Source organism: Myxocyprinus asiaticus, chromosome 35, assembly GCF_019703515.2.
Source record: "Myxocyprinus asiaticus isolate MX2 ecotype Aquarium Trade chromosome 35, UBuf_Myxa_2, whole genome shotgun sequence".
Taxonomy (NCBI): Eukaryota; Metazoa; Chordata; class Actinopteri; order Cypriniformes; family Catostomidae; genus Myxocyprinus; species Myxocyprinus asiaticus.
Window position 1 is genome coordinate 14,115,028 of NC_059378.1, and position 16,696 is coordinate 14,131,723.

The 16,696-nt window shown below is 36.3% G+C and overlaps 1 protein-coding gene and 1 pseudogene across 2 annotated transcripts; one reads left to right on the forward strand and one right to left on the reverse strand.

The window, feature by feature from the left end:
- Window position 1: 1 nt before the first annotated feature.
- On the reverse strand, window positions 2–4,033 carry LOC127425855 (pseudouridylate synthase RPUSD4, mitochondrial-like; annotated as a pseudogene).
- A 681-nt stretch (window positions 4,034–4,714) lies between these two features.
- Window positions 4,715–16,267, forward strand: LOC127426282 (twinfilin-2-like). 2 transcript variants are annotated; one of them, XM_051672988.1, is made up of 11 exons: window positions 4,715–5,043; window positions 5,467–5,887; window positions 6,861–6,938; window positions 9,115–9,293; window positions 9,595–9,690; window positions 9,975–10,079; window positions 10,300–10,341; window positions 12,164–12,280; window positions 12,691–12,841; window positions 14,371–14,492; window positions 14,604–16,267. In XM_051672988.1, the coding sequence occupies exons 2-11, from the start codon at window positions 5,863–5,865 to the stop codon at window positions 14,769–14,771; spliced, it is 1,083 nt and encodes a 360-aa protein (XP_051528948.1). In that variant the 5' UTR covers window positions 4,715–5,043; window positions 5,467–5,862; the 3' UTR covers window positions 14,772–16,267. The 2 variants fall into 2 exon arrangements, with proteins under 2 accessions (XP_051528948.1, XP_051528949.1); XM_051672989.1 differs by lacking the exon at window positions 4,715–5,043 and having other exon boundaries at window positions 5,856–5,887; window positions 9,120–9,293.
- Window positions 16,268–16,696: the final 429 nt, after the last annotated feature.

The following is a 16,696-nucleotide window of genomic DNA, read 5'->3' on the forward strand; positions in this document are numbered from 1 at the left end:
TTCTGCAGAAGAAAGTAAGTCATACATATCTGGGATGGCATGAGGGTGAGTAAAAGATAAGAGCATTTAAATTTTTGGGTGAACTATCCCTTTAATGTCAACACAACTGAACTATAACACATTTCAAAAAATGACTTTATTATTCATGTGTGATCCATATCTCATTCCTTTTCTGGTAATGGAATCTGTAGTCTCTTCAAAGTGTTGGTGAAGTATTTAGGAAGTGGACAGGACACTGTAATGTTGCTGTGACCTTTGATCCCTGGCAGGGTGATCCTTCGGGAGTGTACGTGAAGAGGGAGGTATCGGGTTTTACTCTGCACTAGACCCAGCCGTCGCAGCACACCCTCTGGCAGCTTCTGTAACCCGAAATGTGAGAGACACACATAAGCTCAGTCTTCATACGTGACAATGATGAGTCATGTCTCAAAACACTATACCACTTCTTGATTAACACATTACTTGCTATATTCATAGACTAAACAAATGCTCTTATTAAAATCTGGACCTAGATTTTGTTGATTAGTAGCGAATTTAGTCTTGTTACTCAGACCCTGATTAAGCAAGTGGTAAATTACAAAACGTGTGGTTTTAAATTATTTTTAATCTAGAAATAGGTCTGATCTCCATTTGAGGAATCAGCGCTACCACATTTGATCTGAGGTTGTGTTATATTTCACATACCTGGGGTGCCAGTTTGTTCCAGTAAGCATATTTATGGTCTCCCAGAATGGGGCAGGCCAAAGCAAGAGCCATGTGCACCCGAAGTTGGTTTTTCACTCCTAAAAAAAAAACATTACAAAATAGCTTAATAATATATTTGCTTAAAGTTCTTTTTTTTTAATTATTATTAAACATTTTTAATATGTCAAACTGAATTGTAAACTTTTCAGGATACATTTTATATTAGGTGTCTAACTACTGTGTACTTATGTACATAAATGTTGTTGCATTGTACTTACATTTAAAGTACCTGCATTTAATTACATCTGTAGTTACATTGTTAACCTTAACCCTACCCCAACCCCTACTCCTAAACCTACCCGTACCTCAACCTCAGTAACAGCAAATGTGAATTTTGCAGAACAATATGCAGTTACACAATAAATACATCATATTTTAATGTTAGTACATAGTAGTTAAAGACACCTTATATAAAGTGGGACCATTTTTCACAACAAATATGAGGTCCCATTACTTATATGCAAATCTAGGTAAATTTACAATAATAACATTTAGGAGTAACCCTTGGTTTCAGATCTGATAGGGTTTTACATGTCACGGTTATTCAGTACCTGTGACAGGCTGCTGTTCTACCAAGTTGCATCCACTGGTGCTGTCCAGAACTCGATACTGCGTGACTGCACTTTGGGCCTGCTGGTGAGATCTCACCCTTGTCACTCCATCTCCCTCCCCACTCACTCTGAACAATGGGCTCAGACCCATCTGAATACAATAACCATTATACTGTAGTTCATTTTAACTCTAGACATGTAAGATATCTGGAATGGATCCTACTCTTCAAAACAGATTAGGGTCAGAGATTGTACCGACAAACAAAACATTCATTGACAGTGAGCATGGTGACCCTGATCATGCTGAATAGAATGTTTAATTACCTTAAAGTGTGGCTGAGGTCCAATGACTTCCCTCTCTATAATGGGAATGTCAATCACTCAGATGGAACAGGCACACCCACAGTGACCGTCCTGAGTGAGACAGAGGGGAATATACAGTGTAGGTTTGATGTTTGTTGTGGTGGTACATGATTATCTGTTCACAGTAAATGATGTCTGACACTTTGTAGGCAAATAAAATACATTGCAATGGGGAAAAATACAAGTTTATGTGATGTCAAAAGAGCCTACTATCAAGGTACCCTCTAAAACCAAATAGAAATTACCCTGAAATGTACTGTATCCAATCAAAGACATTGACCTAATACTAGGGATGCACCGATATGAACATTTTTGGCCAAAAAGATAGCGATTTTAACAAAAAACATGTTTTACCTTATTTTGCCATCAGATCACTTTGGAATGCTTACAAAATGTACAAAGAGGTACAAAAGCTTTTTTCACTGTTCTAAAAATAAATAATTTCCATTGAACATCGGATCTGTTGAACACATGACAGGCCAAAATTTTAGAAAGAGCCACAATGAAAGATACATACCAGATAAAAAGATACAAAAAATACTAAATATGATAACATGATGATCAATGTTGGGTGTAATTGGATTACAAAGTAATTCTTTACTGTAATCTAATTATCTTTAGGCATAAAAAGTAGTGTAACATTACATTTTAAATTCTTGTAATCAGATTACAAGTAATTACTTGTAAGTACATTATTTGGGTTACAAATATTTCTACATTTCTAAATATTTCTAAAAAAGAAATATTTATTTTTTATGTATATGTTTGTATGTGGGTGTGTGACAATGAACGAGCAAATAGACATTATTTTGAATTTGTTGAATGGAAAATACGAAGAAAAAAATGTTGTAGAAAGTAAATTAAAAATAAAGTAATTAATAATGTGATTACTTTTCCAATGATGTAATCAGTAAAGTAATCTGATTATAATTTTTAGAGTAGTTAGTAATTTTTAATGGATTACTTTGAGTAACTTTCCCAATACTGATGATGCTTGAAATGAAAATTTTTATTTTGTAATTCTAAAATATTTTTCAGTTTAAAACACAGCCTTTTAAGGGTTTAGTAACTGCATAAAGCCATATTGCAATTTCAATCATAATTCAATCAATCATACAGCATTAATGGATATCAGAAGTAAAAGTCTGCTGGTTTCAAAGCGTTTTAAATGGTTTCCTTCATCATGTAACCTAAAAGTTAGTGCCGCTTTCACAACTGTCATGTTTGTTTATGGAATTTTTTCACATTAACATGAGAATGAGAAAGAATAAAAATTAAATATTACATGTCCTTAGGAGTGCCAACTCTTCTACATATTGTGGCTATTATTATTTCTGGATTGTGCATTTGAATTCAAAGAGTTTTTACAAAGTGTGTCACTAATTAATTATAAATAATAATTATAAAGAATCATTTTTCATATCAGTGTTTTAATGTTTACAACCGATATAATGATGGTTTTAATTTGGTCAATAACTGGCCGATAAATACATATAAATATTTCCTTTCCACTTGGAGTGATCTGATGAGTGTTTGTACATGTTCAGCGGCTTCCTCTGTTTTAGCCAGGATCAAAACTCCAGTAGTTTCTTTTTCCAGACGGTGGCAGAGGTGCAACTGTGATCCTGCCTGCATCCCATCAGTTATCTTAGCCAGCAAAGGCAGACACTCTGCAATGCTGTTTCTAATGCCATGAACATCTATGAGAATGAGTGGCAAAGGAAATTAGCACAGCTTGTTTTTATGTGATAGGATTTGTTTATTGCAAGTTTTTATAATAATCAAATGATCAGGTACTTATTCTTATAGGGCTACATTCGTAGAAAAGAACAGACATCTTTCAAATAGATTGCATGCAACAAAATGTAAAATACTTACTATGAATAGGCACACCATATGGTTTATTTATAGCAATTAGGTTTTGGTCTTGATAAAGGATGCTTCTGTACAGTGCCTTTGCAAGCACACTAGGGTGCACAGTCTGTAGTTGCTGGGTGAGCTGTTTGAGTTCAACTACTCTCATCTGCAAAGGGGACACCGGAACCTTTGGAGAAGAATCCAGAAAAGACGGAGCATCAAAAGTGTTGCACATATAGTCACTTTAGTTGAAGCAGAGTGCACATGCAAAAAACAAATTTAGCCAACCTCTTTTTCGAAACCTGCCCGTCTGTCTTTTTCACTCCGAAGTCTTTTCGCGATGTCTACTGCTTTCAATACGGTTTTCTGGCTAGCAGCTGGTGTCTCAGTATTTGAAGCTGCGTCATCAATGAACACACCTCACATGGGTGTCGCATTTTTAAAGACGAACACTTCAAATGCCATTCCCCTTCCAAAAACCTGCGCCCCAACACACGCAGAGATCTAAGATTACTCATTGGTACATGTAAGGTTAAATGATGCAGAAAGAAATCAAGAGAACACAGAATACATTGTAGGATGAACGCAGCGCAACTAAGCAGCATAATAAAAGACAACACTTCAAAATAAAAGTCCTTAGACAGCGCAATAAACTTGTTTGACGACGGCTTTGCGCATCGGTGAATTTTTACCTAGTTAAAGGGATAGTTCAACCAAAAATGAAAATCATCTCATCATTTACTCATCCTCATGCCATCCCAGATATGTATGACTTTATTTCTTTTGCAGAACACAAACGAAGATTTTTAAAAGAATATTTCAGCTCTGTAGGTCCATACAATGCAAGTGAAAGGTGATTAGACATTTGAAGCTCCAAAAAATCACATAAAGGCACCATAAAATTAATCCATATGACTCCAGTCTTCAAAAGCGATAAAATAGTTGTGGGTGAGAAACATATCAATATTTAAGTCCTTTTTTTTTATTATTTTTACTATAAATCTTCACTTTCACATTCTGAAAGTGAAAGTAGAGATTTCTAGTAAAAAGGATTTAAATATTGATTTGTTTCTGAGATTGCATCACTTCAGAAGGCCTACATTAAACCACTGGGGTCATATGGATTACTTTTATGCTGCCTTTAAGTGATCTTTGGTGCTTCAAAGTTCTGGCCACCATTCACTTGCATGAAAGGACCTACAGAGATGAGATATTCTTCTAAAAATCTTCGTTGTGTGTTCAGGGTGAGCAGATTTAATAGGTATAAATCTAGGGTGGCAATGCCTTAGACCAGGCCATGCTCGAGACACCTGCGTTCTGTTCTTTTCATTACACTGCGTCTAGCTTGCGGACCAACTAAACAGTCCCTTAAAAAGATGTACTGGGTGTGTGAGTGAGAAAGAGAATCTGTGTGAAAAGCATGTGTGTATCTTTGGAGGGAGGGCTGCGTGAATAATGAATAATGGCTGGGTTTGTGCGCTCACAGTTGAGTGAATTAAACATGAAGCCATCACTAGCAAACTCACAGGTATGTTCTCTCTCTCTTTCTTTATACACAGAAACACTATCTGATTTAAACAGTTCTGTCCCTTATATGCTCTGATATGAAAAAAATAAAACTGGAGACCATACCCATGCATTTCAATTTCTAAAACAAATACACTTTTCCATCCATCAAATGACATAAACCACATGCAGAATCTCAAATAGTGTTCATTTGAGAGAGAGTTTACTATTTGCAGTGGCTTTTCAGTAGCTTTTTGGATTGTCTAAATTAACATCCTGTCCTGCTGGTTGGGGGTCAGCCGCCTGCATAGTATCTCATGTCAGGCTGGTGGAATTTGAGCTTCCAGAGGCCGCTGTTTCATGTGCTCCTATCAGCTCCTTGATGTGTGTGAGTGATAATGTGCTATTTCTTTTCACAAATGGATCGTTGCATAACTATTTGTAGAGGAACGAGAGAGTCACAGAATGCTAAGGCTCGGTTACTGTGGGGAGAAAATCACCAGCATCCATGAAGCACAGATAACAGGTGCTGTCTTCCACGTTATACCTAACAAGGGCCCCCTGTGATAGGTGAATAATTCTAGATAGGTGGTTTGCTGAAACCCATCCCTGACAGGTGTAATATTAGGCTACACATCTTTCTCAGTTCTTCAGATCGAGTTTCAAACAGGATTCCCCACTCAGGATGCTAAAGGGGCATTGATGTCATTGTATGGAAGTGAGTTAGACCACATTGCTGGGCACAGTGGTGATACCAGTGCCAGTGAAAACAATAGGAAGACGTTGTGGGACTTGTAATAGGAATTCTGACTGAACTAGTTCATTAACGGAGCTGTTTGGGATGTCGCACCAGACGGGAATCCATGGTAAGCAAAAAGAGATCTTTATTATACTTTATGTTGTAACCCATATTGATTTATAATATTTGAGTAAAACCACTTTTTTTTTTTTTTTTTTCATTTCTGCACCAATCATTTTCTTTTAGTGAAATGAGGTAATTGTCAGGCAATATTTTCAAGTTTGAAGCAAAAGCATAAAATTAGCTCAGAAGATACACAATAAAGCCAAATCATAGTTAGGCCAGTGAAGGCTCCAAATTAAAAACATTTGTCATATTTTGCTTTAACTTATCTATGATTTTCATGATGTCTACATGTGAATGTCTTTAAGTCAGAGGCAACATCTCACAAGCATATTAACTATTTAAAAGAGAAAACTTGTTTGGGAAAGAATATTGATAGCTCTGCTTAATTTCGCGTTTTAATGAGCAAGCTCTTGGTCATAGTCTTCATACAGAAATTATACTAGGCTGCATTTTATCTGAATGATGATGGGAGGTAATTTAATCTTACGGGCGGAAGCGCCGCTCCTCATCCATCTCACCTGCACTTACATCATTTATGAGTCCTGATGCCCAGTTACCATGGTGAGGCCAAGAATGAGGCACAGGCCGCACAGTGTGGAAGTCGTGTAAAATTTCCTTTGTTTCAGTCATGTTTATATTATCTTTAAAAAATGAAGTGATCCAATTATAAGGCAAGCCTGAAAAAAAATACATTTGCAATAGGCCTGTAATACAGGGGCAGTGTCAGGATTTTTTCACGGGGGGGTGGGGCAGGCAGGGTACAGTGATCTGTCTGGGGTGGCACCGAAATTCCGTCCCCCTCTGGAACCGCCTCTGCTGTAATATAGTATTTATATGAAACACTGTGGTATGGACTCTCCATCCATTCTTGTTGTAACTAAATAAAGGGTTATGGTATAGAAAATTATCTTTTCTTTATCTAACTGTTCTCTGTTGTCCTCTGTACTGTCATTGTGATTCTCTGGTGAAACCAGCAACTGCGGATTTGAGAGAGTTCCTTGTGAAGGCAAGAAGGGGAGCTGTCAGACTGGTGAAGATTGTTATAAGGAGCGGTGAGTAGGAGAATTTGTTTGAGAGGAATCTTTCTGCATATATTTGTTACCTAATGCGTATTAATAATTCCCAATTTCCATTGACTCCATTTAAGAATTTTAATACCTACAGGACGTTTTTTTTGGGGTAACAATTGAGGGAATTTGTGATTGGTTAGGCTCTTTACCCTTTCCAATTAATTAATCATGGCATAGATGACATATTTTAATTCATTATTACTCAATTAATGTATTATTAAATGTATTAATTCATTATAAATAATAGATATACTTATAACAAGAAATATGATAAATCAAGCTGTAAAATGAACATTTTGAGTATCTTGGTCATATGATGTAGGTAGTATACAGTGGCCTCCGATTTGGCCGCACACAAAACATCTACAAACAAATAATGTTAGACCTATTCTCAGAACTAACTTAACATTTACAAAACATTTACAAATGCAATTTTAGTGGAGGTATGAAGTGCAAGTTCACACAGGTGTCCTTGCAGAGTAACCACAGGTGTAGTTCCGCACATTAGCCATGGAAATGTTTCAATGTGTTTGACAACCAGAATATCTTCAAATACTTTTTGTCTTCATTCTAAACAGTATCTATTGTTTTGGCATTAAAAACTTAACATAAACCTAACAAGTGTTTTGCTTGAAAATTGTGTTTGTGCTATTTCTCTTTAAAATAAATGCCACTTGGTGTTATATTGTGTTATCTAATGCAATGCAATATTCATTCATATTTGCTTACATGTCTAAATACTTGGGCCCACTTTAAATTGCTTTTGAAAGGGTTTTTACCATAGAAAACTTATGGCATATAACATTTAACCTCCTGAGACCAAAGCGTGACTGCTGTGTGCATATTCCATTCCCCTTTTTGATTTGTTACTAGAAGCCCCTAAGAAACATGCAAAATATATATATATATATATATATATATATATATATATATATATATATATATATAGACCATATAGTTTTCCTAAAAATGTATGTCTACATATATGGACAGCGGGACTAAGTTGTGAAATTTTAAACAATATCAAGCTATAGGAAGTCAGATTTAAAAAAAAAATCAAATTATTTATTATGTTTCCAGGATACTGTTGGTTATTCTTATTTTTGTGATGTTATAGACATTACATCAGAAATTAGCATAAATAATTCTGATTCAAACTAATTGCCAGCATCATCCAATCACTGCCAACCATGTTAAAATAACAATTTTCATGAAAAATTCTAAATCTATGTACTGATTACCATCATCCCATGTTTGCCAAACATGTTGAGTGGTTCAAACATCATCTGCAGCCTGAAACTGAACTTTTGAATGGATATTAGGAGTGAATGCACTTGGCTGCATAGGAAAGCTGTAGGATGCTCCCTTGCTCCCTAATTAGGGAGTGACTTAACCCCTAGTGTGCTGTTTTTCTGCACTGGTCTCAGAACAGTTTGAAATGCACCATCCTAACTCCATATAAAGCCTCTGAAAGCAACATTTTCCAGCTTTTGGATGCATCCATTGATTCTCAATGTGATAATGCACAGTGAATATAGGATATTTTAAGAAAAATTAGCCTATAGTCCACGTACGTGGTTATTGTGTTTAACAGTGTGCCATTTTGCAATAAATTGCTACATTTTTTAAAATGGCATATTGGATGAAACTAGAGACTCAACTCTTTTGACTCAAACAGGTTTTAATGTAAAAACTTTATGAGGTTTCTTAACAGGTGTAGTTTTGTTCCATTTCTCCCAAAGACAATCTCAGCTGATATCGCAGCCATGTTGTTTCGTTACTTGACTCGGTGTGTCGAAAGTTTAACCCTTTACTGACAGCCTAGACCCTAGAGTCTCATGAACTGAGATTTGAGATCAGTCGGTTTAAATTAAATTAAATTATGCATAGCCTTTACCGTAGCCAAAATGTAATGTCTACGCATGTGGACGCGGGGTCTCGGGAGCTTAAGTCACTTGTTGACTCTAAAGAATGTCAAGTAAAAGCTAAAGATAAATTGGACCGTGGAATGTTACACATGCAGTATGTGATAACAGCTTCATGGCACCATTCTGTTTTTGGTTACAAGTCAGTACATTTATCTGGGGCTACAGCAAGTAGTCATGGTTTGTGTTATGAGGTGTGTGTATATGTGTGTATCTGTCTGTGTGTGTTTCAGAGCAGCTGGTGTTGGGGGCATACAGAGAGGCATCTCAAAGCTGGGACCAGGACTATGACACATGTGTCCTGCCCATGTTGGACACTCTAGAGCCCTGCTATATCCTGTACCGCCTTGACTCACAGAACCAGCTGGGCTATGAGTGGCTGTTTATCTCCTGGTCACCAGACCAGTCACCAGTAAGTAGATAACACATAAGAAACCTAATAAAAAAATAATCATTTTAAATCAGCGTAAACTGACTAAGCACCAGCTTGGCCAGTCTGGAAGACCAGCTAGACCAGGTTAAGCCAACTAAGATCAGCAAACCAGTTTAGCCTGGTTTAGACGGTTTTTCTGTAGGGAAAGTAAAATGATTATGCTAAGTTCAAACTCTTGTGCTCTCACTCCCATATTAATTATTTTAATATTTTAAATTAACCTCTGGGTGTAAAATACAAGTTACTGAATGACAATACCCATACATTTGGCACTACACAGGTGAGGTTAAAGATGGTGTATGCTGCTACCCGAGCCACACTGAAGACAGAGTTTGGCAGCAGTCACCTCAAAGATGAAATGTTTGGAACAGTCCTGGTATGTAGAGAGATGACTAAGTGGACTTAATAATGTGCAATAATGTGATTTCCTGACAATTTTGCACATCTGTTTTGTGCTTTAAAACTCCAAACCCCAATCTAATGCATCTTGCACTCATGTCCGGTGTTATTTTTACTTAGTTTATGAGACAAAGCCTTACTGTAAGTAAACATTTTCTGTTCTGCCTGCGCACTGCATTCACATTTTCTCATGTTCCTTCAGGTCACACAATAAGAGGTGTGATGTGTCATCTAAGCACTGTTTCTTATTCTGACTTGCAGGAAGACATCTGTTTCCAAGGATACCTACGACACCTCTCCTCCTCCTCTATCCCTGCCCCCCTCACTACTGCTGAACAACAGCTCCATCAGATTAAAATAACAGAGGTGAGGAAGGTTAAAGATGTGCAAATGGCTTTCTACAGACTGTAGTTATGAATGCCTGACAGTTTGTCTCACACTAATAAACAGATGTATTTCTTGATGATGCATCTGACAAGACAAAGTGGCACAGCTGAGTGTCCTATGATTCGTTTTGTTTCAAAGTGTGTGAGTATTAAGGTGCTTGTAAATTAAACACAATCAACTTTTGTACTATTCTATTTAGGACGAGCGAAGGCGGGTCACAACCGTCAGTGGACGAGCAAAGGTAGCTTCAGTTATCACTTGGCAATCAAATAAGAAAAATATACGTACATTTAACTCTTCACAAACTCAACAGAAATAGCTTTGGTCACATACCAGGCATATAGAGACCAACAGCATATAAATTAAGTCACTTAAGTCAACAAAAGTTAAACAGAGTGTTGTCAAATTCCTTTTCACATCTCTAGACATTATGTTTGGACACGATCAGTTGTAAAAAATTATCGGCCTATGAAGGTAAAATTGTGCCTAAATGATTTACATGCGCAGAGTGAGATCTGTGAAAGCGTAAATCAACACAACATTTTGTAAAGGTGTAAATCAAGTTGCAAGCATAAGAAAAGTGATTAGCAATACTTTAATGCCTTGCATAAGTGTAATTCATGTGTTGTGAATCTGTAATTTCATATTATCACAAAGTAAATGTGGTCTGTACTCTTCTGACTTTTCGCGCTTACACTTTTGGCACTGTTTTTGCACCTAAACATGGCCAAAAACATTGCAAACCTGCAATCAGCGATATGCAAGCAAAGAAAGGGTGTCATGAACAGCAAAACGGATTGACCGCGTAGAATCAGTATGTGTAAAATAAACTACTGCAAACGTGTAAATGACTTGTGTTTGTGGCATAAATATGTTCCAAACATAATCCTATATACACGATTCCGTCTTCCTTTTTGTTGCGTTCACACTTTTGGCATGAATTTCACACTGAAAAGACTTTTGCAAGTACGAGGTCTTCATTAGGTTCATCAGCAACAAGAAGAAACATTTGAACACCAGATTGAGAATCATATTTATATTAATAAACGGTGTCTGCTCAACTTTAATCTCACAATAAAAGAACATGTATGTAGTAATATTTCAGTTTAATATTTATGAGAGGAGAGATACCCAGAGGAACGACGCTGAGCCTTATGAAGAAGAAGCTGTCTGTCACATTATTAAACCAATCAGATCAGAATATACTGGTCAAGGAAAACATAATTTGATTGGTTACTAGAAGCAGGTAGACCCGCCATCCCCCTCGAGCTTGCAAAACTCTTTTCAGTGAGAAATTTGTGCCAAAAGTGTGAGCGCAACAAAAGGGAAGACGGAACAGTGTATATCGGATTATTTCTAGAAAATATTTATGCCACAAACACATGTCATTTACATGTTTGCAGTAGTTTATTTTACACATACAGACTGATTCTATGTGGTCAATCCGTTTTGCTGTTCATGACATCCTTTCTTTGCTTGCATATCGCTGATTGCAGGTTTGCAATGTTTTTGGCCATGTTTAGGTGCAAAAACAGTACCAAAAGTGTAAGTGTGGAAAAAACCAAGGAAGTCAGAAGAATAAAGACCACATTTACTTTGTGTTAATATGAAATTACAGACAAGTGTAATTCATGAACACATGAATTACACTTATGCAATGCATTAAAATATTGCTAATATTTTTTTCTTACGCTTGCAACTTGATTTACACTTTTACAAAACCTTCTGTGCGCAAGCCATTTATTTTAACGCTTGCAATTTGATTTACGCTTTCACAAATCTTACTCTGCGCATGCACATTTTTCTATCACGCTTGTAACTTCATTTACGCTTTTACAAGTCTTACTCTGTGCTTGCAAATCATTTAGGCACTATTTTACCTTCATACTCGGCATTTAAAAATTTTTTTTTCAAATGTAGTGACATAGCTGCCACTAAAATAGCATTGCACCAAAAGCCTGATGAAAAGTATGAATTTGTACATTCTTAATTAACTTAATACCCTAGAAGGAGATAATAACAAACCCTTGTGTTTTTGTGTCTTATATGTGTTTCCGACACAGACAGACAGCGTGGATGGTAAAAATCCGACTTTGCAAGGTTTGGCGTTCCCATTACAAGAGGATGCTAAACATGCTTTACAGCAACTTAAACACAAACGCATCAATTACATTCAGTTGGTAAGTCCCAAACACATACACAGGTGAACACACATGTACAGATAATAAAAATGAACTTTTAAATGTATAGGCTCAAAAGCAATGTGTTAAGTTAACTTTTACCGACTAAGTAACAATTTGCATGAGAGCATCAGTATACTTACGAAAAATAATATTGATTGCTGTTATGGAATAGACAGTTTATTCTGCAGAACTTGGGTTCTTATGAGCTCAAAATTCATTTAAGAAGGCATTACCTACCCCCAAAATAACTAATTACACTGTAGTAAATGAAAATGTCCAATATGCAATAAACTTACACAAAGATAGGTGAAAGCTTTAAAGGTAAAGATATTACCTCTGCTGCATGCTATATTATCTATATAAACCCACACACAAAGCATTGACCTTTTTTCTGTGTGGTCTCTAAGAGGTTGGACACTGAACGAGAGACGATTGAACTAGTCCACACTAGTCCTACAGAGACAAAAGAGCTCCCAAGCAGAATCCCCACTGATGCCCCACGATACCACTTCTTCCTGTACAAACATGCTCATCAAGGACAGGCACTGGAAGCTGTAGGTTAGTACCAAGTCCTAATGAGGAACTACTGTTCAGCTGTTTACAGTCCTCTAGATGGCTCTTTAGGAAGACATATTTCTTAAAGGTGAAGTTTTTGTTATTTTGGAAGTGTTTGTGTTCTTTCTGTTTGAAAACAGTCATTATTTTTGCAATTTTATTTGGTGACGCAAGTAGTGCAGAAAACACACATCAACTTTAACTAATAAAAGATTCTCTTGTCTAATGACGTTTAACACTAAGTTCTCCTGACGTCTTGTGATGGTTAATTAGGAGAAACTGGGGCTAGTTGTCACTTGGGGAAGTTGTCAGTAACAATGAGATTTGGAGTCAAAAGTTCAACTACGCAAAAGTGTGTTTTCTCTAACAGAGGTTTTGTGTGTTGGTTTCAAACACCTAATTCAAAACCCTCTTAAATCAGAATAATTTTTGTGAATTCTTCCCTTCAAATTTTTGTTCTAGCTCTTGGGTAAACAAGCAAACGTAATCAAACCACACTGGCAATGTTCAACTGTATTATGAAAGCAGATTTTTACCAAAAGGTTTAAATGTGTTCTTAGAACAAAAGTATTTTTCATGAAAGTCAGGTCAGGGCATGTTGTCACAGTTTTATTGGGGCAAGTTGTCACTTGTGTTTTAAATGAATAGTTCACCCAAAATGTTTAAATGCTCTCATCATTTTCTCACCTTCATGCCATCCCAGATGTGTATGACTTTCTTTCTTCTGCAGAACACAAACTAAGATTTTTAGAAGAATATCTCAGCTCTGTAGGTCTATACAATGCAATTAAACGGTGACCAAAATGTTGAAGCTCCAAAAAAGCACATAAAGGGAGCATAAAAGTAATCCATAAGACTCCAGTGGTTTAATCCATGTATTCTGAAGCAATATGATCGATTATGGGTGAGAACAGATCAAAATATATCTCCTTTTTCATTAAAAATCTTGACATTGCAGTCTCTAGGTACGATCATGCTTTCAAGCTCGACTACACTTCCTAGTGCGCAGAGTGCTAGATGGTGCTAGGAAGTGTAATCAGGCTTGAAATCATGATCGCCAAGGAGACTGCCGATGTCAAGAATTATTGTAAATTTTTTTGTCTGTTCTCACCCCAAACCAACTGGATCGCTTCAGAAGACATTGGAGTCTTATGGATTACTTTTATGTTTCCTTTATGAGCTTTTGGAGCTTCAAAGTTTTGGTCACCATTCACTTGTATTGAATGGACCTACAGAGCTAAGATATTCTTCTAAAGTCTTTGTTTGTTTCAGCAGAAGAAAGAAAGTCATACACATTTGGTATGTCACAAAAGGTCAACGTGTGTTCTATGAACTGTATCTTTTTTCCAGTGTAGCCAAGACTTTAAGGTATGTGGCTATCTAGAAATTGACTTTTAAAAATAAACCTAACCTGAGAAATATTCACTGGAGTAAAAAGTGTGACAACTATCTTCCCTGTATTTATTTTTATTTATTTTTTCATTAAAGCTAATGTGTCATGTTTGTGTTTTGTGTTTGAATACATGAACCAGTTTTCATCTACTCCATGCCTGGGTATAGCTGTAGCATCAAAGAAAGGATGCTGTACTCAAGCTGTAAGAATCGATTGCTGGATGAGGTAGAGAGGGACTACCAGATAGAGATTGCCAAAAAGGTGATGACAACAGCAACAACTATTGCTCCTAATACTGTGTTTCAAGATAGCTGAAAGACAGCATACTTATACACTTTTCAGTAAATCTGTTTACATGTGGTGTGTGCATAGATGGAGATTGATAGTGGAGAGGGGTTGACAGAGGATTTCCTGTATGAGGAGGTGTACCCAAAGCAGCATGCTCTAAAACAAGCCTTCACCAAGCCAAAGGGCCCTACTGGAAAACGAGGGAATAAGCGTCTAATCAGAGGAGCAGGAGAGAATGGAGATGAGAGCTAAATTGCATACAGTCAAAATAAAATGACATCTGATACACAATGTTTAAAGGAATATTCCGGGTTCAGTACAAGTTAAGCTCTATCGAAGGCTTTTGTAGCATATTGTTGATTACCACAAACATTTATTTAGACTTGCCCCTCCTTTTCTTTAAAAAAAGCAAAAATCTGGGTTAAATGTGCACTCAGTAACTTTTGTTTTTGTGTCATCTTGGACTTACACGGACATCTTGCGGCTTGGATGCAGCATCATTTAAACAGTTTTCAGTTTCAGATGCCATTGTAGAAATTCACTGTTCACAGTCAGCCATGATTCATTTAATCTATGAGTGAAAGTGTCAAATAACAGGACAGTTACTGAGATTAAACGAGTAGTATTCGTCTGGTCCTGTGATTCTAACATGGCTGCCCCCATGTGCAAACCCTCTCCATGTAGAATAAAACAGTTTTATAAGGTTACTGATATGACTGGAGTCTTCATTTTAATGTGAGTGGTCATGATATCCTACAAATATTGCAAAATTACAATTCAGGTCTTTAGGAATGAAACTTTTTTAATGAGGAAAACGTTTTGCTTGTGTCATCTTGGACTTGCAGTGACACCTAGTGGTGTGGATGCAGCATCATTCAAAATCAATAGTTTTCAGTTACAGATGCCATTGTAGAAATTCACTGTTCACAGTCAGTCATGATTAATTTAATCCATGAGTGAAAGTGTCCAATAACAAGACATTTACTGAAATTAAGTGAGTAGTATTCGGCTGGTCATATGATTCTAAAATGGCAGCCCCCATGAGGGTGCCCCTCCCCCATGTAGAATAAAACTTTTATAAGGTTACTGATATGACTAGAGTCCTCATCTTATGTGAGTGGTTATGATTTTATACATATGTTTCAAAATAACAATTAATTTCTTCGGGAGTTCAACATTTTTAATGGATAAAAATTACTGGGTGCAGCTTTAAAGTGAAGCACTTACAACAGAAGTAAATGGGGCCAATCCGTAAATATTAAAATACTCACTTTTTCAAAAGTATAGCCACAAGACATAAATAATATGCATGTTAACATAATTTAATGTGATAAAATCAATTACTAACCTTTTCTGTGTAAAGTTATAGCCAATTTTACAACTTCGTTGTCATGACAATGTCAACAAACCCTAAAAAGACTGAAAAATGACAATTTATACAACCTTACAGCTCAAAAAATACATGAGTTTAAACATAAAATTTAATGTAAGTGCTTTTATAAAATTACAGGCTTCACATTTCTGCCTTTAAACCCTCCAAAAATTGGCCCCATTCACTTCCATTGTAAGTGCCTCACTGTTACCCAGATTCTTGCTTTTTTTAAAGAAAAGGAGGGACGATTCGAAATGTAAATTTTTTTTTTTAAACGTATTTGTGGAAATCAACATTATGCCACAAATGCTGTCGATTGAGCTTAACTTGTATTGAACCCCGAATATTCCTTTAATTTCTGTCTCTATAGCCTATATTTCATGTCTGATAAATAACATAAACAAATGTTGTTGTTATTGTTTTTATTTTTTTATTTTAGATTTTAACTTGTTTCTCTTCAATCACTTTGAAACTCTTTTCACATGGTTTTCAAGGCCACATAAATGTGTTGTTTTGGTGATGATTTTTATGTAACAGTTCTAATAAAATCCATTAATCTGTCTTATTAAATCTCCTTTTTGTCTAACTATGGAGCAGCATTACGTTTTGTTGCACGCAAGCACTGATCCAGCACTTAGATGTCATTAACAAATAGTAACCAGTCTGACAACACACATTTTCTGGAATTAGACTTACCCCACAGTATGCTTATTTTGCAGTCACCAGATAATAACTGCGGAGATCAGCAGTTACAGAAATACTCAAACCGGCCCGTCTAACACCAGCAATCAGCCAGTCATGTGCC

What these genes read in the sequence shown, in the direction of transcription:
- LOC127426282 (XM_051672988.1), top strand. Translation starts at nt 5,863, where the DNA reads ATGTCGCACCAGACGGGAATCCATG. An exon ending in GCACCAGACGGGAATCCATG is followed by an intron (nt 5,888 to 6,860) that starts GTAAGCAAAAAG and finishes TGGTGAAACCAG; the next exon opens with CAACTGCGGATTTGAGAGAG. An exon ending in GGTCACCAGACCAGTCACCA is followed by an intron (nt 9,294 to 9,594) that starts GTAAGTAGATAA and finishes GGCACTACACAG; the next exon opens with GTGAGGTTAAAGATGGTGTA.